The 27,452-nt window shown below is 44.0% G+C and overlaps 1 protein-coding gene across 2 annotated transcripts in view; it reads right to left on the bottom strand.

Annotated features, from left to right (window-relative positions):
* Nucleotides 1-8,625: 8,625 nt before the first annotated feature.
* The window catches only part of TNIP3 (TNFAIP3 interacting protein 3), a 47,096-nt gene continuing 28,269 nt past the window's right edge, over nucleotides 8,626-27,452 (bottom strand). Inside the window, exons 10-12 of one of the 2 annotated variants that reach the window (XR_010794687.1) lie at nucleotides 26,751-26,811; nucleotides 24,028-24,137; nucleotides 8,626-8,957 (exon numbers count right to left, since the gene is read on the bottom strand). Coding sequence is in view for 1 of the 2 variants with exons in the window: in XM_066632759.1 (XP_066488856.1) it covers nucleotides 8,923-8,957; nucleotides 26,751-26,811 (96 nt within the window). In the remaining variant the exon portion in view is untranslated. The remainder of the gene's footprint in view (nucleotides 8,958-24,027; nucleotides 24,138-26,750; nucleotides 26,812-27,452) is intronic. The other variant, XM_066632759.1, reaches the window with a different exon arrangement.

Consider the following 27,452-nt stretch of genomic DNA (forward strand, 5'->3'; position numbering starts at 1 on the left):
AAGTGCTTTAAAGGAAGAACCTCTGAGATCAGTGTAAGAAAATAAAGTGAGCTGTACAGTATTTTATATTCCTGAAAGCAAGGGGGCAGGGGGAGTTGCAGGAAGAAAATAATAGCATTTGTGGGTGATTCCACATTAGGGAAACAAACTTTTTTCATAATATTTGTGTATGGACAATTTTTTAAAAAAACATGTTTTTCATTGTTTCAGTTATATGGTTTAAGTGTTTGTTTCCAGACCCATTAGAGAAGGAAAAGGTTATTCACTGATACTTTCTGACTAGCAGCATGTGGGATTTTTCTAGACTTTGCACAACAGTAGGTAGCCGCCATTCCAAGTGGCTGTACCACCCAGGTGGAAGAGACATGCAGAGTCTTCGCAGGTAAACTGTGTAATTAGCTTGTGATCATTAACATATTTGTATGGTTATATAGGCCACAACTGTGCCCTTAAGCTTTCAGAGAAAGAATATTATGAGACAAAGTATAGACTCCCAGGAGACCTGGAAAGATATACGGCATCAACAGTGTGTCAGTATCTGTGGAGAAAGCTGACAGACAGGCCAAAAAGTCATTCAGCCTTAAACCTTGTTTTCTTTGCCACACTTGAAGGTTTTATTAGCTTTCTGTTAGACGCTGTAGGTTTGCTGAGGAGTTCTGCCCGCCTTGCAAATTATACATTTTATTCCCTCACCCATTAAAGCAAGTGCTCTGATGTCTGTCAGCTTCCATAATTAAGGTGTTTTTACTTCACATCTGTAATACATAAAGAGGGGGCGGGGGGGAAAAAAAAAGACCACTCAAGGAAAGAGAATGACCTCTGGAAACAGTCACCCAAACCCAAAGCTAGACAAAGTAGAGATTAAAGGATCAAGGGAGGTTGAACATGTCATACAACAAATGTGACAACATGTTTATTTTTTCAAATCCTAAACTTGAAGATAAACGGTGCTGCCTGCAGAAAACCAACATCACCATCAAGTGATCAAAATTGTGGTTCAGTTTAGTTCTAATAGATGGAAAACGCTGTGAAAACATGTCCTTCTAGAGCCTATTTGTCCCAATGTTTGGTTCAGAGTGCCTTGTCATTTAAAACAACACCTCCATCTAGTGGATTTATTCTTCTTAAAGTCAGTAACATTGAACGTTGGCTTCACTGACTATTTTTCAGTGAAACTGAAATCACACTGAACAGGTCTCACACTATTTACTGTTACCAACTGGTTCTTCGTGAGGGAGAGGGCAAGAGGAAAGGCAAATGATTGTTCTGATCAATTCAGATTTTACATTTGTGTCATCAATTTGACTTAAGCAAGATTCACTTCAACCCTCAGGTATGAAAACAGTCTGAGAAACAAAGGTTTCTGCAAGTATAACACTCATGGCCCTGTGGAGAAAGAGAACAGGAAGGCAGTAGGTGAGGATTCATCATCACAACCTCCAGCAGCCTCCCTCGCAGTGGACTGTGCTTCATTCCCTCTCCTTACACCAGCCAAATTAACACCAACAACTCTGTGATGTGCTGCAGAGAAATGAGCGGCAGACTTTTCCCCCCTCTTTTTTTATGATTGCAAGCAACTTTAGGACAGGACTACAGGTGGAGCCTCTTTTTCCTCAGAGTCCTTTCCCAGACCCCCAGGGGATACTGAAAACCGTGGATAACAAAATCTGTGGTTTTCAGAGCCCACCTTTGCTCTGAACGTGACTTGAACCTTGCTCTGGTTGCTTTTGGAGCTGTTCTGAGCCTTGGAGAGGCCATGCACGACCTCACACGGCCTTTCCAAGGCTCATAATGGCCCCCAGGAATGGTTTTTGGATAATTTCTGGTTTTACTGGAAGTCATCCGAAAACCGCTCTGGCTGGCTTTCTGAGCCTCGGAGAGGTTGTGCGAGGTGGTGCACAGCCTCTCTGAGGCTCAAAAAACCTCCCAGACATGACCAGAACAAGGCTCCAGTCACTTATGGGAGGTCTGCGGGGGAGGGGGGGTCTGGGGGTTTGGCATTCACAGTTGGGCAAATCTGCAGATAAAGAGGCCTCACCTGTACTTATATGTAAAAAATAATACTGTATGCTGCTGTGGGTACTTCCCAATTGGATATAAATCTCAACAGAGATATTCCACTTTTGGGATATAAATACTTCAAACTAACAAACAACAAGAAAAAGTCTTGGGGTTCTGGAGAAACTTGATGTTCTCAAATGCCGCAGTACTATGACAATTACCAATAACTAGCAAAGGTAACTGCTGTGCTACATGAGAAAAGACTTCTATCACCACTGGTGTGACATGAGCAATAACATAACTCAGAATAAGAATATGACTCCACTGTCAGTGGCCAGCCCTTGAAATATAGATAGGAAATATATCATTGCATTTTAGTCTTTTATTTATTTTTGCTAGCAGCAATGGCACACTAATCTGGACGAGAAGAATGGTGGTTCCTCACATTTTTCCCAATGAGAATCACCTTCACCCCAGTGCCCCAGGAGGAAAAAAATATATAGGTTTTCATCCAATGGGGGGCAGGACAATAAAGTTACCCTCCTGTCAATATCAAATGCTTTCCCTTCTAATTCCTTGGTTACATTTGCCAGCCTTTACCCACCACTTTAAAATGAGCACTAAACTACTGATTGCAGTTGCAACTGTTCTATAGTTCTAAAACTTGCTCATTGCTTAAATTACTAAGGATTATGAATATTTTTTACACCTGGAGTACCATAGATCAGTGTTTCCCCAAACTGGATCACAAAAAGTTTTTAAAGTTTAAACAAAAAAACTTTGCAAGCACCCTTATGCTGTTTGTAGAAGAAATCATTAGCTGGAATGCTAAACTGTGGTATGAGGTAATCTTTATACCCCCAAATAAAAATGTCACATTTTCTGTTTTTCTCTAGTAATTGTTGATCACGTGTTAACCAGTTTCAGTCTTTTGTCTGGCCTGGAAATCCCATCTTGCTTTCCAGCCTTCTCAGTACCCTGGAATGACCATAAAGCTTTGGGGAATTTTCTAGGGACTCCATTTCTAGGGAGAGTCTAGCAAATATCTAGACACACCCACACACACACAGTCTCTAGCAGCCTCGGAAGCACAAGTCTCCAATCATTATTTATTATTAATAATAATAATTATTATTTTTGAAAGCTTGACGCGCTCCACGGCAACATGAAAATCATCCACCTAAACTCAGATCAAGCCCACAACTGGGAGAAATGGTGACTCCGATGCAAAATAGCGGACCCTGCCACCACATGGGACAAACGCTGAAGAAGAAGAAAAATATTTCTTTCTATGTCTTTTTTTTGGGGGGGTCTAGTGGGTCACGATAGTTTGCCATTTTAAAAAGTTGGTCCTAGTGCTAAAACACTTGGGAAGCACTGCCCTGGATGAAATTTCCCCCTTGCTGTGATCCATTACCACTTCTTTCCTTCCAACTGTTGTTCAAATAACAACTGAGTTGCATCTTGGACTTTGTGTAGATATCTAGGGACTTCTTGGTTGGCTCTAAAGACATTTTTGGAATTATGAATGTTAGCTGAAAAACGCACCACCAGATATACAGAATAAACTGCTTTTCTAAAACTCAAAGCAGTGTACAGCAAAAAAAAAAATACATCTTCATTAAAACATCAAAACAAAATATTAAAATAAAAACCATCAAAACCATCAAAACAATTTTAAAAAACAACAAGAGAGCAGATAGCAGATAAAATAATGTATAGCAGCATAAAATTAAAAATTATGGGGTTCCTAGGGAATACTTCCCTCCCCACAGGCCAGGTAAAACAGATGGGTCTTCATACCCCACTGGAAACCGTATATTGAAGAAGCTGCTCTGAGATCTTCTGGCAACGAGTTCCAGAGGCTTGGTGCCACAACCAAGAAGGTCCTACACTTTGCTGCCATCCCTCTCACTTCAGATGGCAACGGTATCCTGAGAAGGGCCCTCAGAGGACACACAAAAATGTATGGGGAAAGGCGGCCGTTGAGGTGTTTCAGTTTTATGCCATATAGGCCTTTAAAGGTCAACACCAACCCCTTGAATTGAAAGGAATGGGCAGCCAGTGTAGCCACAGGAGCAATGGCATAGATTCTGCACGTGGAGCCCCAGTGACCAACTGAAATGACATCAGCATAATCATGCCTTAAAATACGTAGTAAAACAGATCTGAAGTGGTGTGGAAACCTGCTCTGCGCCTCAAAAACCTGATCTCATGTTCCAACTGAAAACTCTCACTTATAAAATGTGCTTTATCACATACAATACTTGACCGCTTCCTTAGTCAAGAGCCAATATAAAAGCAGCCAGAACCACTTGCTTTCTTTTTCAGTTCCCCACTAGTTCATTTCATAATATCTGTAAATTGCGGGCTCTTGGCTCACACATATAGCCCTTAGACAGGAAGCACCTGTATGTTGTCCATTCATTTATGAAGCAGGGTGAGGTGACCCAAGGGCTACAGGTGTCATAATTGGCAAAATGGTTAAACAGCAATGCTGTTTCATGCTGGAAAAGGTTTTAATTAATTCAAAAAACACATTACTTTGCCATGGTGGTCTTGCCATATTAAACCAAGACTGTGCTTTAGTCCAGAACAGGGGTAACTTATATGAATTTAGGAGACTTTGCAGATTTAATTTTATTTCACCAGGCTGGCATACATAAGCCTGCAATGTTTATACCCAGTGGAATGAATCTATAATAACTGCCATCCTTTCATTTCCATATTCTCAATTACATACCAAATGTTGCAGAAAAGGATCAAACTATAGGATCAAAACTTTTAAGTGCTGGAAAAGTGGTTTAAAAATCTTCTTTAAAAATAAATTAAAATGATTACATAAACAAACAATGAAGAATGCTAAATGCGAAGGAAAGGAGATTAATAAAGAATAATTGCTGAAGAGTTTTTTTTAAAAAATAGCTCTTACTCTGTATGCTGTGGCGCAGTGTTTCTCAAACTGTGGGTTGGGACCCACTAGGTGGGTTGCAAGCCAATTTCAGGTGGGTCCTCATTCATTTCAGTATTTTATTTTTAATATCATAGACTTGATGCTACAATGGTAGATGAATGCATTTGGAGAAATGTTACAGATCCATATTTTTAACAGGCTATTATGTATATGCTTTTAACAATATAGTAAATGGGACTGACTCCTGGGTAAGTGTGGGTAGGATTACAGTCTAGGATTGTTAAAAATTTTCCTGCTTGATGATGTCACTTCTGGTCATGACATCACTCCCGGTGGGTCCTGACAGATTCTCATGCTAAAAAGTGGGTTCCCATGCTGAAAGTTTGAGAACTACTGCTGTAGTACATAGCATACATGTTGATTCATTCCTACTGATAAAACAAATCAGGTTTCTGCACATAAAAATGATCACAGTTAGGAAATAGAATCATTTCTGCGCGTGCATAAATAGATATCAAACTGGGTTTTGCAACGGATCAGACAGATAGTGTGCCATGCGTCATTCACCCATGCCCTAAATAAAACTGATTTTTTTCAGCCCACAAAAAATGTGTAAAATATCCAATGTGGCCCTCGCACTGAAAAGTTTGGAGAACCCTGATCTAGACCATAAATAGAAGCATGCTTTCCTCTGACTTGAAACATGGAAAGGAAGGAGAAGACATCCTACCTAGACCCCCTGACTCTAGGCCACATCTGTACTACTTATATATTTCCACATGTGGGTACCAAAACAGATAGATCAAACCACACATCTGTATGTATTTGATGATTAGAGAGATACCCAAGGTGACTCACTCCCATCCAAGCATTCATTCAACACTTGAGCTAACGTGAGAAGCAGCTGGCATATTTCTACAGTTCTTGGACTGCTTTTGGATGTTGGGGTCCGATTAAAGGGTGTGTGCGTATAGCTTCTAGTGTTCATATGATTTCTCACAATAATGAATTTGAACATATATGCATTTGTTGTGCATATATGAGTGAATAGGATCAGAAACTGTGACTTTTGCAGCTTGCCTTCCAGATTAATCGCCTTGTCAGTCTTTTGTAGCAAAACCAGACTGACAGTCTTGTAACTCCTTAAAAACTAACTTATGGCTGGGAGATCAGACGGCTATACATTGATCTAATAAACAAAACCTATGCTGTTGACTACATTCAAAACCAGAGAGCTGTTCCTGCTCCATAGAGTAGATATGAACTATTACTGTTGTTAGTGAGCAGGTTTGTGTTTGTTTTTAATTCATTTAAAAAACTACTATGGCAAAATACTTTTATCATAAAAATATTTATATTTATTAAAAATAATTGCATGTGTTCTGCTGTGACCACATTAATTTGTTTGAAGGCTTACACGATGCCTTTAACACATTTTTCCAGAATAAACTAAATGAGGAAACGATAAAGCTTTCTGTCTTTACTTTCATCCGTCCCTGCCAATTTCTCACAATTTGTTTCAGTAGGGTTTAGACGGCTAAAGATCTGCTGGGTCAGACCTTTGGCAGCAAAGCTTTAAAAGGCGGGTGTTGACACTAAGAAAAGCAAAGCATGTGAAGACTGCAAAATGCCTGCAGACCCCTCCCCATTCACCCCACTGCACCTCACCCTGCTTTTTACTCGGAGTGGCTCACACATATTCATCTCTGTTTTCATGAACTTTAATGATAATTAGTTAAGCTTCACAAATGGAAGACACTCCCTTCAAAATTAGTTGAGCCTGAGCGTTGAAGGGAATGAAATGAGGCTTCTTGGCTGTATCAGTGGATACACAGAAGCCTGTCTGTTCAGAGCATTTGCTACAATCCCAAGTCTGGGATGCTCCCACAAACATCGGTCACCTGCTGAGACTCTGAATTGAATTAGGTTACATTATAATTGGATTTTCCTAAGGCATTGCACTAGCACTTTCCATGATCTCACCCTTATTAGCAAAATCACTAATCAGGAGTAGCACGGTTACATTGTCTGCCAGTTAAATTATCTCCTGCTATAGTGGTTGTTTAAGCCAACTTCCTAGCCACACACTGAAACAGATCTTTCTCATCTTCCTTTAAAGGGCACTCAAATTATTCTCCCACGGCTAACACTGCAGCATACATTTAACTAATAAAAATGTATTTTTTTTAAACAGATATGCACACTGGAGAATTACCATCTTGAAGTGTTGTACAGGTTCCATGTTACTATGTAATTCAGGGTGATCTGCCTATCTGATAAATTCATGTAAAAATAAAGCTGTTGAGGGCAGCAGTTTAATTGCAAATAAATCCCTGATCGTGAGTTGTGATCCATTGTGCCTTCATCTCAAATACTTACACACCTAATCCTTTAAGGTTATTATTTCAATGCTACAATCTCTGCTCTTTAACTGGAATCCAAATAATTTTTTTATGAATGAGGGAGCTCTGCCAATATATCCCCTGTGCATGTGAATGTATCGTCCACAAATTGCCTGATAGGCTACCACTGAAAACATCCCAGAAGATGCTTTGCTGCACAAAATTAGTAAACATGCAAGAATACCTGCCTTGCCTAGACCATCCACTGGATATCTGACCTGTCCTACAGCACAGTGTCAAGAGACCTATCCTTTACAAGGTTAAGCTCATACAGAGTACTGTAAGGACTGCCAGATTAAGAGAACAATAGGTAATGCTGTAAACACATTAAATCACATAGTATTTTCCCAAACATCTGTCATGTTGACTTCTTTCACATTTTAAAATGCAATTATATTGAAGTGCATTAGATTTATTCTCAACTGAAGAGCCAGTGGCAAATATGTTTAACATTATTAAATTGATAAATCAGTAAATCAAACTCTGCAGCCACAATTCAGTACACAGTTATGCATATTTAAGTCTCACTTAAATCGATGGGACTGAAAGGAAGCCTAACTGTGCTGGACTGTGGCCTTAATCTTCAACTCAAAATATTACAATAATTCTAACAATCCATTTACTTACACACACACAGTATCAGAATTAAACCCATTTCATACTTGCCAATCATACTTACAAGACATCACACTGGTACAAAGAAGAACATGTTCAATTTTTTTTAACCAAAAATTAAGATTTCAAAAATTAAAGACAACTTATTGGAAACTACATTGAAATCTTGAACCACTTACTCTGCAAGCAATTTTATTAATGTCATTGACAATATGGCTGATTAAGTGGCTGAGGACAACAGTCATTGTCACAATCCACACTTGAGTGTGGCCCACCAGTGATCTATAAATGAAATCTGACAACCTTTGGTGGTCAGTCAGGGGTACCAGAAACTTCTTGTTTTTGCTTTCTGTCTGAGACTGCAAGGCAGGGGGAGTTAGGCTATAACCCTATACACACTTTCCTGAAAGTAAGGGCCATTGAACTCAGTGGTGCTCACTTCTGAGTAGACATACCTAGGACTGTGCTGTTAATCTCTTGGAAAGCCACAGTACATGGCTGGTAGGCAGGATCTGAATGGGTAGCTCACAAGTTACACGAGCCTATTTAGCAGAACACCAAAAATAACATATGCTAAAGAGACAACTTAGAATTCAGAATGACAATGCAACAAATTATTCTTGAGTGTTAAATAAAAGTGCGATCAAAACACATTGATACTTAAAACTGTGGCTGTCAAATCAACTACATGTATTCTCTGAAATACTTCTGATATTTATTTTGGCATAAACAGATGCAATCAACAGATTCTTGCAATTGGTTTGGTAGAACTTTTTTTGGGGGGAGGAGTCTTTTTGCACAAACAGAAATGTACTGTATTTGGAAAAGATCTGCTTCTTCACCACAGTCACAGAAACCTCCTCATGCAGGTATATTACATAAAAGTATATTATACGACATAGACTGGAAGAGAAAAAGAATAGGTACATCCATTACAAGTTGGTTTTCACACCACTGCCAGTGTGTGCTCCTGTGCTTTCGCTTCATATGCTACAAGTGAAAAGCTTCTTTCTCTGAAGAGGCACCTATAAGTAGACAAATACAAACATAAGAAAATTAGACATTTACAATTATCTGTCTTATCTTGAGTCTTCTCTGAAGTTTTTCAGACCAAGCATGAATCTTTGAATTAATAAATATTAATTTATTATTAATAAATAAATTTATTAATTTATTTATGATATTAATATATCATTTTATAATTAATAAATATATTTCACACCAAACAAACAGAAAAAGGACAGGCAGTGCCACTAAAACCCAACATGACCACAATTTAGCATATCGAGACATTTGTAGCGGTGACTGTTTAATGACACCCACCAAATGCCATCACTTGTCGCTTATAAAGCTCCACCACAGGAGTGGTCTGCAATTATCTCTTAATTTCAAGGACCCAGTGGATGGAGAAAGAAAGAACATCCTGATTCTGCTGAGCCGAGCTTCATAGCTGCCTCTGTGCTCTTTGCTTTGCAGCTATCCACTTTAGAAATGCATCAGGATAAGCCTATGAATGGCTTGAGCATTAATTTACAGCAAAAACATTTATTTGCATTATGATGAATTAAATATTGTAAGCTGTTTTCAGTATCAGTGAGAAAAGTAGGGTAAAAATGATACAAACAAATGCAAACACAATTATAGTATCTTCTCAGTAACTGGGAAGCAGGGTTAGCTCTTGAAATTCCAGGGATTTCAAATATAATCATACACTTCTGAAGAATACCTGAAAGGCTTCAGTTTTGATTTTTCATATTTTAATCATTTCACAAATTATTGTTGAAGAAATATGACGATTATGCCATTAAGAACGCAATCCAAAGGATCTGCTCAGCTGGCGCAAGTCCCTTGCACTGGCCTGAGAGGGTTGCAAACATGCCCTAAAGCACTTTTGGGCCTCCATGTGACTTGCCTGGGCTGGGGCAGGGATGTGCGTAGAGGCCAGATCCAGCCTCCTCACCGACTGAGCCTGGTAAGTTCACGTTGGCAGAGTGAACTGGGGGAGGCAGGAGGAGGGTGGGGAGGAGGAGTTCTGGGTGGAGGAAGGAAGACGGGGAGCAGGAGGTGGGGCCAGGATCCAGCACTTATGCCAGATCTCAACCCCATTCCCAGGCAGCGTGGAGTAGCTCAGGCTGCTCCACTCTGCTCAGATCTGTGCCACCTCTTTAGGTGGCGCATATTCTAGTAACCCATTGGGGCTGCTGTGGCTCATCTTGGCATAAGGAGTATTATCCCACTGACTCCTCCCCCAGTTAATGGCATAGCTAAGGCATCTATCTGCTACCCAGGATCAAAGAAGATTTTGTAGCCCCCTTGCATGATAAAATCAAATTTAATTAAGTAAATAAATAAAATGTTATTGGTTCCATGCTGTATCACAATAACATTTCATTGGCACTCAGAACAATCAGTCTCATAAGTCAGTTTGGAGTTAAGCAAATCCACTTTTTGCTCCACAAGACAGTTGTGTTTTTATTTTCTGGTTAATTGGGCATAACTTTTGATAGAATACAGATATTCCAGTGCAGTTTGTTTCATTGCACTCTGCATTAAATTACCTTTCCAATGATATATATATCATGATGGTATTATTCATACATACCAAGATTTTCACAATTTTGGTCACTAGTGTCAAGCTCAGTTTGATGCTCCCCTAAAGCTTGATGCCCAGTGCAACTGCTACCCCCTGCACCCCCTTAGCTATGCCACTGAGAGAGAGAGAGAGAGAGAGAGAGAGAGAGAGAGAGAGAGAGAGAGAGAGAGAGAGAGAGAGAGAAAGAGCAAAAGAGAGAGAGAGCGAAAAAAGAGAAAAAGAGAGCCTCTTTTTCTGGCACACAGAAAAAGAGGGTTCAGGAAAAATTGGTGAAAAAGAAAATATAGTTAGAATTGTAGCATCTGCTACCCCCTGCACCCCCTTAGCTATGCCACTGAGAGAGAGAGAGAGAAAGAAAAAGCATGCTGTGTGGCACACAGAAAAAGAGGGTTCAGGGAAAATTGGTGAAAAAGAAAATATAGTTAGAATTGTAGCATCTGCTACCCCCTGCACCCCCTTAGCTATGCCACTGAGAGAGAGAGAGAGAAAGAAAAAGCATGCTGTGTGGCACACAGAAAAAGAGGGTTCAGGGAAAATTGGTGAAAAAGAAAATATAGTTAGAATTGTAGCTTTTCTGTGGTTAAAGCAACAACGCAGTCCTTTTGAGTGAAGCAGGCTCCTAGGAGCATGGTTTGAGAAATGCTGCCCTATAGCTTAGCTGAATGACCTTGAAGACTAGAGCACTGAATAAACTGCTTCCTCAGCATTCAAGTGCCTAATTTCACAGGTCCTGGCTTACCTGAAAGCATCATTAAGACATCTGGAGTTGCATACACGTAGCCCTGGTACAGGGCCATAGTAGCAAGCCTGCACTGTGCAAGCATCTTAAACTTGTTTACTAGGAAGACGTTCTTGAACTCAGTGACACTTCTAGCTAAGGCTGCAATCCTAGGCACAGTTTCCTGGGAGTAGTTCCCACTAAACTCAATGGGACTTACTTCTGAGTAGACATGCCTAGGATTGGGGTGTAAACTTTTATAGGATCAGGCTGCAAGAAGTCGCCATTACAATCATCAGATTATGGATACATTTAGAAAATCAGCCAAGTTGTTTGCATAAAGATTGGTTTAGTATTTAAGCCATACTTCTCATAGTTGGGCAAAGATCAAAGCAGAATGCTGTCTTAACCATCAAGTCATTTCACTGAGTTTTATGAAAAAAGATTGACATGGATCTGCTAATATATAACTGAGTAACAAGAAAAGGTGGAACTGGATTCCCACTTTTTCTCTGTAACAGGAAAACTAGGATACCAGTTAGAGAACGGAGTCACTCGATGAGTAGGACTGTTTGCCAAAGTAGCAGTTGCAACTGTTTCCAGTCAAAGGGTTGAGTAAAGCAAACACATCTTCAACTCTTTCAGGGTTGTGACATCAATATTAGTGAACAAATAGCATGGAACTAATTTTGCATCCCTCTTCCAGATAATGGATGAGAAGGCAAAGACTTTCCACATGTTAAATGAATGCGTCAAGAACAGGAAAAAAATACAGTCCCATTAACATCTGTGAATTTAAAGCATATTACTAGAATACCAGTATAGTTTTACCAATGCCACATGCTACTGCAATTCGAATCAGAGACAAATTACTCACTATAAAATGCGTTGGGATCTTTCCTATATACCCGAAGCCTCATACCAGATCTTTGTTCCTGAACCTCTTTACAGTCACCTTGACTATTAACTGTAAAGCAGGGAGTGAATAAAATTTGGAATATTTGATCAGTAAAACATAAAACATGTCTATTTCTTGACTGCAAGACAAGTTTAAACATGCCTAAACTGTGAATGTGCCCATTTCCAGGGCGACAGGGTGGGTATTTCTTGGGATGAGCTTGGGTGGCCAGGTTACCACTGTTGAAGTGGAGCATCGAGGGCAAGCCCCCCCTCATTTTTATCTTATACCTGATGCCTTGGTGAAAGAACGGTGTTAGGCTGAAAGGGGGTACCTGGGGTATGGGCAAGGACTCACTGGCTTGGATGGGGGCTTAGGCATTTATCTTGGACCATCAAGGAGATTCCACATTTGTTAAATTCTCTTATTCCTCTCCCAATGAGGATCAGGTGGGGAAGGGAGTGTACAAAACTGAGACCATCACTAGACTCCCCCTGGACACAATCTTGGAGAATCAGTAACAAGAGAATCATTTTTTTTGTATGAAAGTTACCAGATGGCAGTTCTTTCACAAACCACAGTGACTGCAGTGCAATCTCCCAACCCCCAGACTAGTAATAACCACTTCCTTTAGTGGTATAATGCTAAACCAATTGTGGAGAACAATGCTTCGAGAACTTGGCTTGATCTAGCACAGGGGTCGGCAACCTTAAACACTCAAAGAGCCATTTGGACCCATTTTCCGGAGAAAAGAAAACCTCGGGAGCCACAAAAGCCTCTTGACATCTAAAATGAAGATAACACTGCATATATAGTTTTTTTACCTTTATGCTATGTATAAAAAAACTATAGTGTGTTAAAATCAATGGGATTTCATTTGACTCCAAAGTGGAGTCAGGGGAGGGGGAAAAAAACCCGACAGATGCTGCTTTGCGCTGAATTGAAGCAATGGGAAGACTTATGCAGGCTTACTCAGAAGTAAGTGCCTCTCTGATTTCCATGGGGCTTCCTCCTTAATCAGTGTGTGTAGTATTAGGATTGCATCCTCCACTCTCAGACTTCTTTTGGGAAGTCTGCCCTGTCGGTTTCAGAGGGACTGACTTCCATGCTCAGGCACACTGACCAGGAGAGAAATCGCACAAAGGCCAGAGGGGCTGATTCCAGAGTCGGCTCCCAAGCCTAAGCTTGCCTACTCAGAAGTAAGGCCCATTCAGTTCAATGGGGTTTACTCCCAGGAAAGTGTGCACTCCCTGCAGGCACACTCCAGGGAGCTCCAGGGTCGGTCATCCCATCTCTTCTGCAGTGGGGGGGGGGGCAACATTAAGGCAAAGGGCATAACTAAGCCTGCCAGACTCAGAGGGATGGAGCTGAAGGATCCCCCTGCCTGCTCTGTGCGGGGGAACGGCGCCAGGGTGAGAAGAGCCCAGCCTGGGCGGTCGGAGGAGGCTTCGGAGTGCAGCTTATCTGCCTCAGAAATGCCTTTGTATTTTTACATAGTAATTAGTTTAGCAAAGGGGGTGACAGATAGGTGCTCAGTCACCCTCTTTGCCACTTTCACCCACTTTCACCCGCCCTTCCCCACTGAGCCCATGCACCACCAGTTCTTCCTGCCCAGCCACAGGGGTCCCTGCAAAGCGCCCCCCCCACGCCTGCCACCAGTGGCCCTGTCCTGCGGTTCAGCCCCCTGCCGCTGCAGGGAGAAGGAAGGAAAGGCGCAGGGAAGAGGTGCCTGGCTGCCCCCCTGCGCCTGCTCGCAGTGGGGCACCTGTGGGCGCCTGCTCGCAGTGGGGCGTGGAGAGCAGGTGCGGGAGAGTGCCGCTGCCCCTTCCTTTGATGCCCTTCCCCGCTGAGCCCATGCATGGCCGCGCCAGCACTGCCAGCTCTCCCTGCCCGGCCACAGGGGTCCCTGCAAAGCGCCCCCCCCACGCCTGCCACCAGTGGCCCCGTCCCGCGGTTCAGCCCCCTGCCGCTGCAGGGAGAAGGAAGGAAGGGCGCAGGGAAGAGGTGCCCGGCTGCCCCCCCATGCCTGCTCGCAGTGGGGCACCTGCGGGCGCCTGTTCGCAGTGGGGCGTGGAGAGCAGGTGCGGGAGAGCACCGCTGCCCCTTCCTTTGATGCCCTTCCCCGCTGAGCCCATGCATGGCCGCGCCAGCGCAGCCAGCTCTCCCTGCCCGGCCACAGGGTCCCTGCAAAGCACCCCCCACGCCCACCACCAGCGGCCCTGTCCCACAGCGCCTGCTCGCAGTGGGGCGCAGAGAGCTGGTGCAGGAGAGCGCCGCTGCCCCTGCCTGTCGAAGGAGCTGCTGTGGGCGAGGGTGGCGCCCCGACCCCGCACTCACCAGCAGCCAGCGCCCGCAGCACATCGTGCTGGAGAGAGGCGCCCTCGGGGCGGGGCTGGCTGGGCTGCTGCCACGGGCAAGGCGCCCCACTTCCAGCCCCCACTTGGGAGCCGCAGCAGACCACTGAAAGAGCCGCATGCGGCTCTAAAAACACAGGTTGCAGACCCCAGATCTAGCATAAGGATGTAAGAAAAGCCCTGCTGGATCAAGCCAAAGAACCCCGCCAGCTCTTCTGGGAAGCACATAAAGAGGAGAGAAACAACTGGTATTGGGAAATACACCAACTCTTATTCCTTGATAAATGCTATTTATTAGGGCAGTTTTCATTAGTTTTCTTCCTCTATTAGAGGTTCGCCACACAGCCCGCTTCCTTTTACAGGAGCTGCTGGAAGGCCTGAACCAATTAGACAAGAGAGTTACATTACTGATGTCTGATCTCCACACCACTTGAATCATATGTGCGTCACTAATTACAAGCTTCCTGTGGGAATATTAGAAAAAGGATCATTCACTCCCCCACCCCTGAGAATTCTAAATTGGCTTGCACTGTTTTGGTGCATGCATCCTCACAATGCCACTTGGGAACTGTCCCGCAAAGTAGTGCAGGCAAACAGTAGCTAAGCTCCTGTTCATTGTGCATTACCAATCTCAATGCTCTTTCTCCCTCTTTGGTTTCTGGAAGGTGAAGGAGTCTGGCAGAATCAGTGGTGACAGCACCCACCCACCAGACAGTGAGAGTCTCACCCACTAGACAGTGCCCATCTTCTAGTCCCCTCCTCAAGAGGTATGGAATCTGTCACCAGTGAGTGACTGTTTTCCCCATAGGATCAGGAATTGCCAAGTCAGGGACAGGAAAGTCGATGGGGAAGCAACCCCCTCTTTGGCAACAGCGATACTCAGACTGGGCTAAAATGCAGTTGTCATGAATTTAGTTCATGACAGAGTTTCTCACAGACACTTAGGCGTTAAATTAATTAAGTTCTGAGCACTTATCAACAATGACTGATGATGCTGAATGCACAGGCACAAAAACAGACATGAGACCAAAATGTATCTCATTATTATTTACAAACAAAGTGAAGATTTCAGGGTATAGATGACAGAGGAGTAATGAAAACTCGTATTACGAGCCGTGAAACTTCATATTATGTGCTTACTATTTGTGAGCTTTGTCAGCACTGCTAAGCTTAATAGTTGCAGTTGAGTTTAATGAAAATCAGCAGTGGAAGATAGGAGTGCTTCCTGTTAGGATAGCTCTTAGAAAGAAATTCACCAGCTTTCAGTCAGCTTGATCTTATCTCCCTGCAATAGCAGACACAGTGCAAAAGGAAGCATCCAGTGCAAGGCAGCTGGGAGCCGTGCATCTCTGTCATTCCAAATCCCTTTAATCCTTACTCAACTGTTTTTCCTGCCACAGATCTGCACCAGCACTAGGTGGGTGATAAGCCTTGGACAATCCTGCTCTTTCGTTTCCAAACCCCGAAGACTCTCCCCTTGTACAGCATTTCTTCACACCCTTGTACAGCACTTCTGTATTTTGAGGTAAGCAGCCATGATTGTCCTAGGACAGCATTTCTCAACATTTGTCCCCCGCTGTGTCACTTCACATGGTCCACCGATTGGAAGAACCACCGGAAGTAACTGCTGATTATGTTATCACCAGTTATTTCTGGATTAGGAGGCCAGACATGACAAACTCTGGTAAGCCAAGGTTCCTACTACTGCTTGTCGCATTACATTGCTGGTCTTGCTGCCAGGCAACAGGGGTCTGGGGATCCTGCATGTACCACCAGGCACAATCTCAAGTACCACAGCTTGAGTGATTGAGAAACACTGCCCTAGGACACAGTATAGGGTCCCATCTCTAGATCTAGGGAAGGAAATGCTTTCTTGCTTTCAGTTTTGATACTGACATTTTCCTTACACTACCCAGCAGATCATAGGCTCAGTGCTCTTGGAATAAACAAAACTAGATACGAGTAGATTTCTCCTCTATAAATGCTGTCAATTTTTTGATATGGAAAAAAAAATCTGGTGGGAGAACAGCTGAAGTGAGTGTTAAAAGTCCTGCTACCCACTTGAAATAATTTAATTCCAACATCAAGACTGCTCTTTTGATTTCTCCCTTTTTTAATCCCAACTCATGACTCTTTTCCTAGGATTATACAGGCAAAATAAGCCATTAATACTCCTTAATGTCTTCTATCTGTTCACCTTAAAGCTATACATTATCCTTAAATAAAATATTACACAGGGGCAGAGCTTTAGAAAGGAGACATCCATTAAATTAGAGCTTTCATGAGATAATGTTGGTTCCAGCGTACGAGTGCTGGGGGAACCAGTTCTTACTGTATGTCCCCACAAAATGCACTTTAGGAACCAAAAGAGACATTGCAATTTGTGATTTTGGCAGACAAAGAAAGCTCTGAGCAATAAAACAGAGAATTTTTTTATTAAAAGTAAGGTCAGGGAAAAGCTCCAAACCCCCTTTTCAAACTGTCTCTTCAATTTTGCACAGCTGGAAAAGGAAGTCAAACTGGCCCACCTGCCAAAATAAGCTGACATTCATAGCACTTGTTGGAATTCTTTGTCCTTTGTTCTGGAACCCTCAGTCTCCTCTCCCAATACAGAAGGTAAAATTTAAAAAGAGGCGATCACTGGCTAGGTTGAAGAAAATACAACTTTTAGAGATGGTATCTAGCAGAAGATACATATCAAAAGAAGGGCCAAGGATGCAGTGGTGTAAGTAATGGAGACTATAGGAACCAGTCTAGTGATATGTCTCCCATGGTGTTCTTTGACTACACTCACACACTGCGCAGCCATAGATAGGCCTATGAGATCACTATTGAAAAATCTCGATTGAAATCACTTCTCTCTCTATCTCTCTCTCTCACACACACACCTCTTTGTAGTAAATTTGAAAAGAAAACAAAACCAGCTTTCCCCCCACCCCTCCAGTTCTAGGTGCAACTTTTTGCTCTTCTCTTACCGGTCAGCTTCTTCAACCCTGTCAGGTTAACTGGATCACTTTATTTTATGCTCAGAAAAATTTGAGGGGAAAAAAGCATTTAATGAGACACAATGCTTTCTTTAAAATGTATGCACAGAAAGAAGGTCTTATTAAAGTGAGTCCTAAAAACAATGTGTGTGGAGGGAATCACCAGCCTTCCTACTTGATATTTTAAGAGTCCTGGATTCCAGCTGTAGGTGGACTCCAGAAAAAAAAAACAAAAAACTGCAGCTGACAACAGCATCAAGTATTTGGCCAGGAACTGAAGGGCCCTGCTGAGATGGCAGAAAAGGCTGTCTCCTTTTCCCTCAGGATACTCCCATGGTCACCACGGGAAAGCAGCCTGTTCTTGGCAGCTGTGTGGACATGCTGTCTTGCAGCCAGGATCAGAAGAACTGAAACAGACACCCTGTTCTCAAAATTCCAGCCACCAGGATGTGCCTGAGGTTGTCTCTTTATGACACATCAGTCTAAAGTGGGAAGACGGGGGAAGAGATAAAGGGCAGGGACAGAGGAAGCAGATTAATGGCTTATGTTCATCAGCACGCACAGTGCATTCCCTTAAAAGAGGTTCTTAGCGTTACACGGTACAGCCTGAAATTTATTCCTATGCTACCCAAATCCATGAAAACTCCTTTAAGTTAATATCCTGCATATGTGAAGGGCAGGGAGCGCATTAAATGCATCATTAAAGAAGAGAAAAAAATCATGTATTTTTTCAGATTAACTTTTAAGTGGTTGTTAAATTGTCTCCATAGCTGAGAGCTGGAGACAGCCTATGCCGTGTCTCCACTCCTACATGTTTTGCACTTAATTTCTGGATCTTATTAAAGCACTTGTTCTGTCTGGGTCAGAAGTTGATGTACATGAACAACTATTTGATAATATCTAAGCTAAGCCTTCTCTTGACCTTTCCTGCCTTTCTAGCTACTATCCTTTTCTGAATTGTGGCTGTCTTTCCCTGCTGGCAGAATAGGACTGGGTTTTAGAATAAGTAGCACAAAGCATTTCCATACACTTGCCAACCCTGCTGCAATACACGTGGTATTGCACTGAAGCTCTGCACAGCAATTTGCACCACTGCAAGGGATCAAACCAGTATCAATGTCAGTCGTGCAGTCTGTACAATTGATTTTCCATTATCAAAGCGGAGAAATGGTGCATGTTCTTTAAGCAACTCTGCCCGTTCTTCTTGTTTGAGGAATAAAGAATGGAGGACAGGTGTTATGTGGAGGTGCTTGGAACAAACTTATGCGTGGCATGCATGAGTATACATGCACATATGTTCATTACAGCCAGTAGTGATCACAAGCAAGACTTTTAAACTTCTGTGCATGCATGAGGAGTCTCTACTTGTGTTAAAGGCAAGGACAGGTGCGAAGGGAACAGAATAGCTCAGTGGTTCTCATACATTTAGCACTGGGACCCACTTTTTAGAATGAGAATCTGTCAGGACCCATCAGAAGTGATGTAATGACCGGAAGTGACATCATCAAGCAGGAAAATTTTGAACAATTCTAGGCTGCAATCCTGCCCACACTTACCCAGGAGTAAGTCCCATTTACTATCTGTGTTAAAATATACATAGTAACTTGTTAAAAGTACAGGTCTGTAACATTTCCCCAAATGCAGTCACATACCATGTAGCATCAAGTCTAATATATTAAAAATAAAATATTGAAATGAATGGGGACCCACCTGAAATCTGCTCGCGACCCACTTACTGGTTCCTGACTCACAGTTTGAGAAACACTATAATAGCGCATTGCCCCCTCTGTGTTACATGGGCCTAATTCCTTCTTCTCTCTCCACCTGCATGCTCCAAGACTGCATGACTCCAAGTCTTCCCACTTCATATATTATTATTAATAATTTTGCTTTTCAACCAAATTGCTTTTCAACCAAATTTAATTTTGCTTCTCAAAACAGAATTTTGATTTATGTAGTGTGCAAAGCAGGTTTACAAAACAAAAAACAAATGAATACATGGTTCCCTGTCCCGAAGGGGCCCACAGTCTAAAAGGGAATGCTGAAGAGACACCAAAAACAGCTACTAGAGAAAATGCGTTACTGGGGTCAAAAGGGACAATTACTCTCCCCCTGCTAAATATAAAAGGACACCCCTTTAAAAGGTGCCTCTTTGTTCAGTTAGCAGGGGTTATCTCTCAGTACCAATTCAAAATATATGCCTATGGCCCCCTCCTTGTTCAGGTTTCCTCTTTCTGATTCACCTACTTCTGCAAAGCAAGGCAGAAGGCCCACATTGACCGGACATGTCTCTCCTATAAATACTACAGTTTAGAGTGACCCAAACAACTTCCCCATTAAAGACATCCAGGCCAGGGGCCATCATCACATTCTGTGGTAAGAATTTCTAAAGATTAATTACATGCCGAGTAAAGAAATTTATTTTCATTTGTTCTGATTCTCAAAAACCACTCAATTTTAATGGCTGTCCCTTCGTTCTGGTGTAGTACAAGAGGAAAAAGAACTTCCCTCAATCCACTCTATCCATCCCATGCATAATTTTATACATTTCAATCATGTCTCCCCTCAGGTACCTTCTTTCTAGACCAGAGATTTTCAACCTTTTTCATTTCAAGGCGCACTGACAAGACACTAGAATGGTCAAAGCACACCATCAGTTTTTTGAAAATTGACAAGGCACACTGAGCTGCCATTGGGGGGCTCACATCCCCCAATGGTCCTATTAATAAATGACCCTCTCCCAAATTCCTGCGGCACACCTGGGGACCTCCTGCTGCACACCAATGTGCCACAGCACAGTGGTTGAAAATGGCTGTTCTAGACTGAAGAGCCTCAAACACTGTAGGCTTTCCTCGTAATGGAGATGCCTCAAACCACTAATCATTTGGCTGCTCTCTTTTGCACCTCTTCCAGTTCCACTATACCCTTTTTGAGATGTGGCAACCGAAATTGGACATAATACTCCAGGTGTGGCCTTAGGGTTTGTACAATTGCAATGTTTGTACAACGGCATGACAATATTGGCTGTTTTATTCTCAATTCCTTTCTAACTATCCTGAACATAGCATTGACCTTCTTCACAGCTGAAACACACTGGGTGGTCACTTTGATAGAGCTGTCCTGCAGTACCACAAGATCTTTCTCCTGATCCACACAGATAGCCGAGAACCCATCAGTGTATACCTGAAATTTTGATTTCTTACCCCGATGTGCACCACTTTACGGTTACTTACATTGAAGGGAATTGCCATTTTGCTAAATGTGAGCAGAAATCAGATCATCCTCTTCGCTCCCTAAGCTCCTTGTGTGGGCTTGAAAGTTTAAAGATAATGTGTCCCTTTAAAGTTTGAATGCTTTGGGAAAGTAGTAGCATTTTGCTAACCCCTCCCCTCACTCCGTACTTGCTTGGCATTTAAAGTTTAAGCAACATATTCCCTTTAAACCTCACACAAGAATGGAGAGCAGTGAGGATGTAGAACCCCCCTATTCCCCCCCCCCATTTTCTTTCCAGCACTGTTGGAAGAAGAGGCAAAAAAGACTGTTGCACAAAGGGTCACATCTCCTTGCCTGCTTGGAGCTCATGATACACCAAGTATGAAAGGGCAGAGGATTTGGAGCTTGCCATCATTCCTTACCAGAAACACAATCTGCAGAAATGGTCCACCCTACTTCTGTTTGATATAAGCAGGAGTGCAACTGGGAACTGCACAGCTTCCATTTCAAACAGAGGTACATGAACTGGGAAGCCTGCAATTTGTGCTCCTGGAAAGTAAAGAGTCTGCTCATCTCACATTCATGGAGGTGTTTGTGTGTACAAAGGTGGTATTGGGGGGATTGAGATGGTGTGACGGCATGCTGCCCCAGGGCCTAGGAGAAGGGGGTAATTTGTACCCGGGCCCAGGGCCAAAAGAGGGGCTCCAGGAGCCAAAGGAGGGGCCCAGAAATTTCCTGGGATTTGACATTTTCCTATCTACTCAGACTTGTTGCCCATACGGGATGCTGGGGACACTACCATGACTAGGGGTGCTGGGGACACTACTGATGCCACATGGGTGGGTAAACCTGGACTCCAAAGACTTTTCCAGCTGTCTCTACCCTCCCGGCACCCTGCTTCGCCCCTTCCTGTCCCTATTCTGCTTGCCTGTCACCACCCACCCCCGCTCTGTTTCACCCCTCCCCCTTTGCAAAGGGTCCCAAAAGAAACTTTGTCCCCCCTGATAAAATTCCTCTCAGAGGCCCTGCTGGGAGCTCTTGGGCTAGCCTGGCCACCAGTTGACCTCAATGTATTTCTGCCTATGCTATCACACAGTCTTTTGAAAGAGGAAGAGCAGAAGCGTTTCTGCTCCAAGGACTTCTTAGAAAACTAAGGAAAAGAGGAAAGCAATGTACAGACTGGCTTAGAGACAAGCAGCATATTAACAGATTTATTGTCATGGGTCACTGAAGTGCTTTCCTAATTATACAACTGCTTGACAATAAACACCACAGGAAATACGCACTCCCAATCTGCAATGCCAAACTGAGGCTTAGCCAGCTATACATGTGAAAATGGGGGTTTCCAGCTACTGCATATTGGAAATAATGAATTGCCAAAAAAAAGTCCATGACTGGTTCCAGGATTTTGAGGCCTCAGACAAAGCATCCTCACTGGTCACCATAAACTGGAAGAGGCAAAAGATATGAACTGAGAATTCTCATACTGTAGTGAAGGAAGTCAGAAGCAAAGTGCAAAGCAAGAATGGGGATAGTGATTGTGGGGTCTTAACTGAAGTTGGGCCCCTGGGAAATGACTGACATTGCCACCCCCCCCAGCTTGTCAGTAGGTGAGTAAAGATGTCTAGTTTGTGCCACATACAGTCTAACATATCTAGACGCTGCGAAAATTCTGTGATTGGAGTTTCCCACATTGTCTTACTGCAACATGTAGCCATGGGGGGATAATCTGGCCCCAGGTCAGATGAAGGTGTCTTATCCTTTTTCCCCCAATTTAATTCCCCAATTCAAATCTCCCCACGGCTGTTATTAGCTGTGGAAGGGAAAACTAATGGACACCATTTTTGTTTGTTTTATGCTTTCCCTTGCTCAGCTAACAGCAGTTTCAGGCACTTTAAATCAGGGAATTATCATGGAGGCAAAGGGTGAGACCACTTCAGTTCAGTCCAGATCCACAGTGCCGCCACCCCCCAATTGCTTTTTGACAAAAAAATTAAGTGATAGATTCCAGTCACAGAACAATTCTAATGTAGGGGTCACAGACCAGCCAGGTAGAAAAACAGGTAGAAAGTTTGAATCACTAAGGGCCCGATCCTGAACTCTGCCGGCTTACTGCTGGCACACACTGTCGCAAACATGCCATAAGACAAGTTTGTGAGTCCTTACTGTGGTCCCAGAGCTGGAGCTAGCCCAGCATGAGTTTGTGCTGGGCCAGCTCCGGTGCTGAACCCACACTCCACCACCTGGAGATTGCCTGGGCTGTTGGGCAGCAGAGAGGTGAGTGAGGGTTTGTGGGGAGATGGGGAGGAAGCAGGGCAGGACAGTGGCGTAACTAAACAAGTTGCTGCCCGGTGCAAAAAAAATTCTGTTGCCCCCCCTCCCGGCAATGACATCAAATCCAATTAATTACACTGGGTCTTTTTATTTGTTAAAGTGAGTGAGAAATGTTAGCTAATATTTTAAAATAGCAAACACTTGTTGAAAGTACTTATTGAACTTTTACAGTGCAAGCTATTCATGTCTACTCAGAAGTAAGTCCCATTGTGTTCAATGGGGCTTACTCCCTGGTAAGTGAAGTAAGGTAGGATTGCAGCCTTACACAGTTTGAGATGTGCAGGAGGGGACTGGAGACAATCATAAGAGCCAGCAGCTTACCTTTAGGAAGCGGAATTGAGGAATTATGTGAATAAATGATGAGGCCAAACCACCTGCAGCTCAGTGCTCCTGCTGCAACTTGCCTCCCAGGTTGCTGTCTCTTGCTTGCTACCCTCTTCAGGTTCCCGCACATGCAGAGGTAACCTATCACAGTCAGCCAACTCAGAGCCCAATCCTCTTCTTGTCTACTTGGAAGCAAGCTCAGTCTAGTCAATGGGGCTTACTCCCAGGAAAGTGGGTTTGCCGCCTTGGAGCCCAATCCTCTGCCTGTCTACTTGGAAGCAAGCCCAGTCTAGTCAATGGGGCTTACTCCCAGGAAAGAGGGGAGAGGATTGCAGCCTTGGAGCCCAATCCACTGCCTGTCTACTTGGAAGCAAGCCCAGTCTAGTAAATGGGGCTTACTCCCAGGAAAGTGGGGAGAGGATTGCAGCCTTGGAGCCCAATTCTCTGCCTGTCTACTTGGAAACAAGCCCATTATAGTCAATGGGGCTTACTCCAAGGAAAGTGGGGAGAGGATTGCAGCCTTGGAGCCCAATCCTCTGCCTGTCTACTTGGAAGCAAGCCCAGTCTAGTCAATGGGGCCAGTGGCGTCGCTAGGGAGGTGCTGGGGGTGCACTGGGTGACACGCACGGGGGGGTGACATGCTAAAATCGCGGTGGATAGGAATAACCCCATCATACCTTGGATACAGGATTTCAAGCAGAATGCAATGTAGAAAACCAGAGTGAAATATCTCCTTTCTATCAAAAGTTATGTCCAATAAACTGGAGAACAAAAACTGCATGGAGCCCTATGGAAAGTGAAACAGAGCCATATTGCGCATTTACTCATGAGTAGGCAAACTTGCCTTAGTCCATCGGAAAGGGCAGGCTGAGAGGAATCCAACAACACCAGAATGGTCATGATCCAATGAATGCAGCCCCCAAAAACACCTGAGAAGGAAGTCCCTCCCTCCAAGCAGATCAATGTATTGAGCCCTATAGAAAGGGAAACGAAGTCTCACGGTCGTGTTTAAGCAAATGTGCCTTGGCTGGTGTGGAAGATCAGGGGAAGGAGAGTGCAAGGCTACCAGAATGGTCCTGATCCTCTGCACCTGGAGCTAAACAAGTGCTCCAGAAGGCAGCCTTCCCCCCCCTCCCCCCACTGAAAAGGATCAAAACAGAGGCTTCAGCTGATAAGGTGAACTTGACAGTGTCCTGGTTTAAACAGAAATTCTTTAATTGAACTGGGCATTGGGTAGGGCTAAAAACCTTACTGGGTTTTTTTTGGGGGGGGGGGGTGTTATTGCAGGCAGGCTACAGAGGAAATTCACTTGGTAGAACAGGGCTGGCTTCTGCTTATTTAATTGTTTTACTTTATTTATACTTATTTATTTTAATTTGCCTGATGATGTCACTTCCAGCATGACATCACTTCTGGTGGGTCTTGGACAGATTGTCATTCTGAAAAGTGGGTCCCAGTGCTAAAAGTTTGAGAACTGCTGCAATAAGGTGTTAGTAAGCTGACACCTGGGGTGTGTGTGTGTCACCACTAGTGACTAAAAATCACAGTTTGGAGGAATAATACTATCATGTTATATATCAATCAATGCGTAATTTCATGCAGAATGTGCTCTATTTTTGTTCTATCAAAAGGTACTGCCAAAAAACCAGCGGGGGCGGAGTGATGGTACATCACCATGTCCACCACCGGGGGGTGGGGGTGGGGGTGTTTCCCTGCTCACTGCATGGGGGGGTGACGCACTGGCATCCCACACCAGGTGACGTGAACCCTAGTGATGCCACTGAATGGGGCTTACTCCCAATAGTGTGGATAGGGTTGCAGCCTCAGAGCCCAATCTCCTGCATGTCTACTCAGGAGCAAGCCCTACTGGCTTAGATTACGGAGACAATTGGGCTGCTGCAGCCTTGCCAGGTGGAGAGAGGAGGATAAGGGGGCAGGCAAGTAGAGAGAGGACCGTGATGAGCAGAGGTGAGTAGGCTATGCAGGGTGGGGGGGGGCAACTGGTCCCGCTGCACAAGGGGAACCCCCTCCTCAGTCCAGGCTGGGCTCCACAAGGGTCTCTGGGGGCTATGCCTGCCTATCGGGGGCTCTCTCTCTCACACACGCACACGCGCACACACACACCTAGTGTCCTGATCAGCATCCAACAGCCCCCCTCACCAACACACTTCTTCCTCCCTCTCTAAACACAAACAAGCACTGACGTGCTCTGCTCCACTCCCCACGTGCCTCTCTTGCCATTTAAGTCAACTAGGGCTTCAGGGTGCAGCATGTTGAGCAGGACAGGTGGAGGAAATCACGGAGGGAATGAGGGCTGGTAGGTGCATGAAAGGAAGACATCGAGGAGGTCTGTGCCTGTCGCCAGCATCTCAGCTGCGGGAGGGGGAGAGGGCCAGCTCCTTGTGCCTACCGCGACCTACCTTCCATCTCTGGTGCAGGGAGGGGCAACATGCAGTTTCGCCCCTCTCCGTGACTGTTGCCCCTCCTCCCTCCGGAGTGCCTGGCACTGGCAGGGCTGCCAGCAGCAGCCCAATTGTTGTGCATAGGTGCTGTTGCCTGCAAGTTGTTGCCCCCTCAGCCATGCTGTTGTCCCCACCCACCCTGTAGCCTGGTGCACCTGCTACCCCCTGCACCCCCCCTGTAGCCTGGTGCACCTGCTACCCCCTGCACCCCCCCTGTAGCCTGGTGCACCTGCTACCCCCTGCACCCCCCTAGCTATGCTACTGGGGCAGGAGGAGGGTGGGACCGGAAGAACTCAGCTCCACTGAATCCTGAGCCCCGTGTTGGGCTGCACAGTCCGACACGGGACTTGTTGATTCTGCAGCGGCTCCATAACTGCCGCAGAATCAAGTAGCCCCTTGCAGCCCCAATGGTAGCAAGGCTACCATTGATTGAGGGAAGGGAACCAAGGAGCCACTGCAGGCTGCCCGGTTGTGTGCTGGATGCTGTGGAAGCCATTTGGTGCCATGGCGGCTCTGCAGTCCGGGCAGCTCAGGATTGGGCTGTGAATTCCCACATCATATGTAGTCCGGCCCTTAGATGTGACATTTACCCCACTGTCAATCAGGACGCACAAGGAGCACTGTATACTCCCTGAAGAGCACTGTTCAGAGATCACTCATTTTTCTTGAGTGTTCACAGTAATAGTTTTAAGCTATCCTGAAATGCATGTTAGATTTTATTTGAAGTAGTTCAGTAACACTGAAAAGCTGTGACACAGATGCGCCACACATAGAATCTGTAGCCTTGGCCACATGTTATGTATTTCAGTTTTACAAAATAGAGCTGTATACAAATCACGCACAGGGTGCTTATGAAAGTTTACTAGCTATCACACACACACAGACCCCATTAAAAAGAAAACTCTTTAAAAGTGTGTTCAGTACAGCTGTTGCCTTACCATTTGCCTTGTGCTGCACATCTGGCGGAAACCGGTCGGGAACATACCATTGATAGTCTGGCTGCGCAGAACAATAAAACATTATTACAACAATATGGACTTCATAGACACTTCAAACAAAAGAATAGCAGCATGGTAAATATAATTATGCTGTGAAGCTTTTTATTAGTCATACCAAAGTATTCCCCCCCCCCCCAAAAAAAAACCTCCCTCTTATTTTGTTCAAATCATTCTTCTGATTATGTTTTTTGGCTGGTTTTCTTTTTATTGCTATGTCTTTTGGAAGGTGGGCACCTTATAAAAAAAAAAGTTGTGTGAAACCACCTAGATCTCACAAATTAAAACAAACTTTATTAACATTAACAAATCAGATTTCTGAATCTTGAAAAGGAAGGGAGAAGGGGCGAGATGGAATGCACCTGATGCTATCGTAAACAGTTAGGTCTCTAACTACAGTGCATGTGAGCTATTAAGAGGCGAAGAGAAACCTGGTGTGCATCAAGGTGACAGGTGAAGGTGTTCCAGAGGGAACTTGTTTGTAGTTTGTTAGAATTCTTTTTCGACTCCCAGCAGCCTCACATAACAGAATTCTAAGCTCCCACCTTATGGCAACAGGTCAACATTTTAAATGATTTTGCAAATTATGTATTGCAAGAAAATATATTGCTTTTAAAAAGCCATGCAGGAGTTAACAGAAAAACA

This window comes from Tiliqua scincoides, chromosome 6, assembly GCF_035046505.1.
Source record: "Tiliqua scincoides isolate rTilSci1 chromosome 6, rTilSci1.hap2, whole genome shotgun sequence".
Classification (NCBI taxonomy): Eukaryota; Metazoa; Chordata; class Lepidosauria; order Squamata; family Scincidae; genus Tiliqua; species Tiliqua scincoides.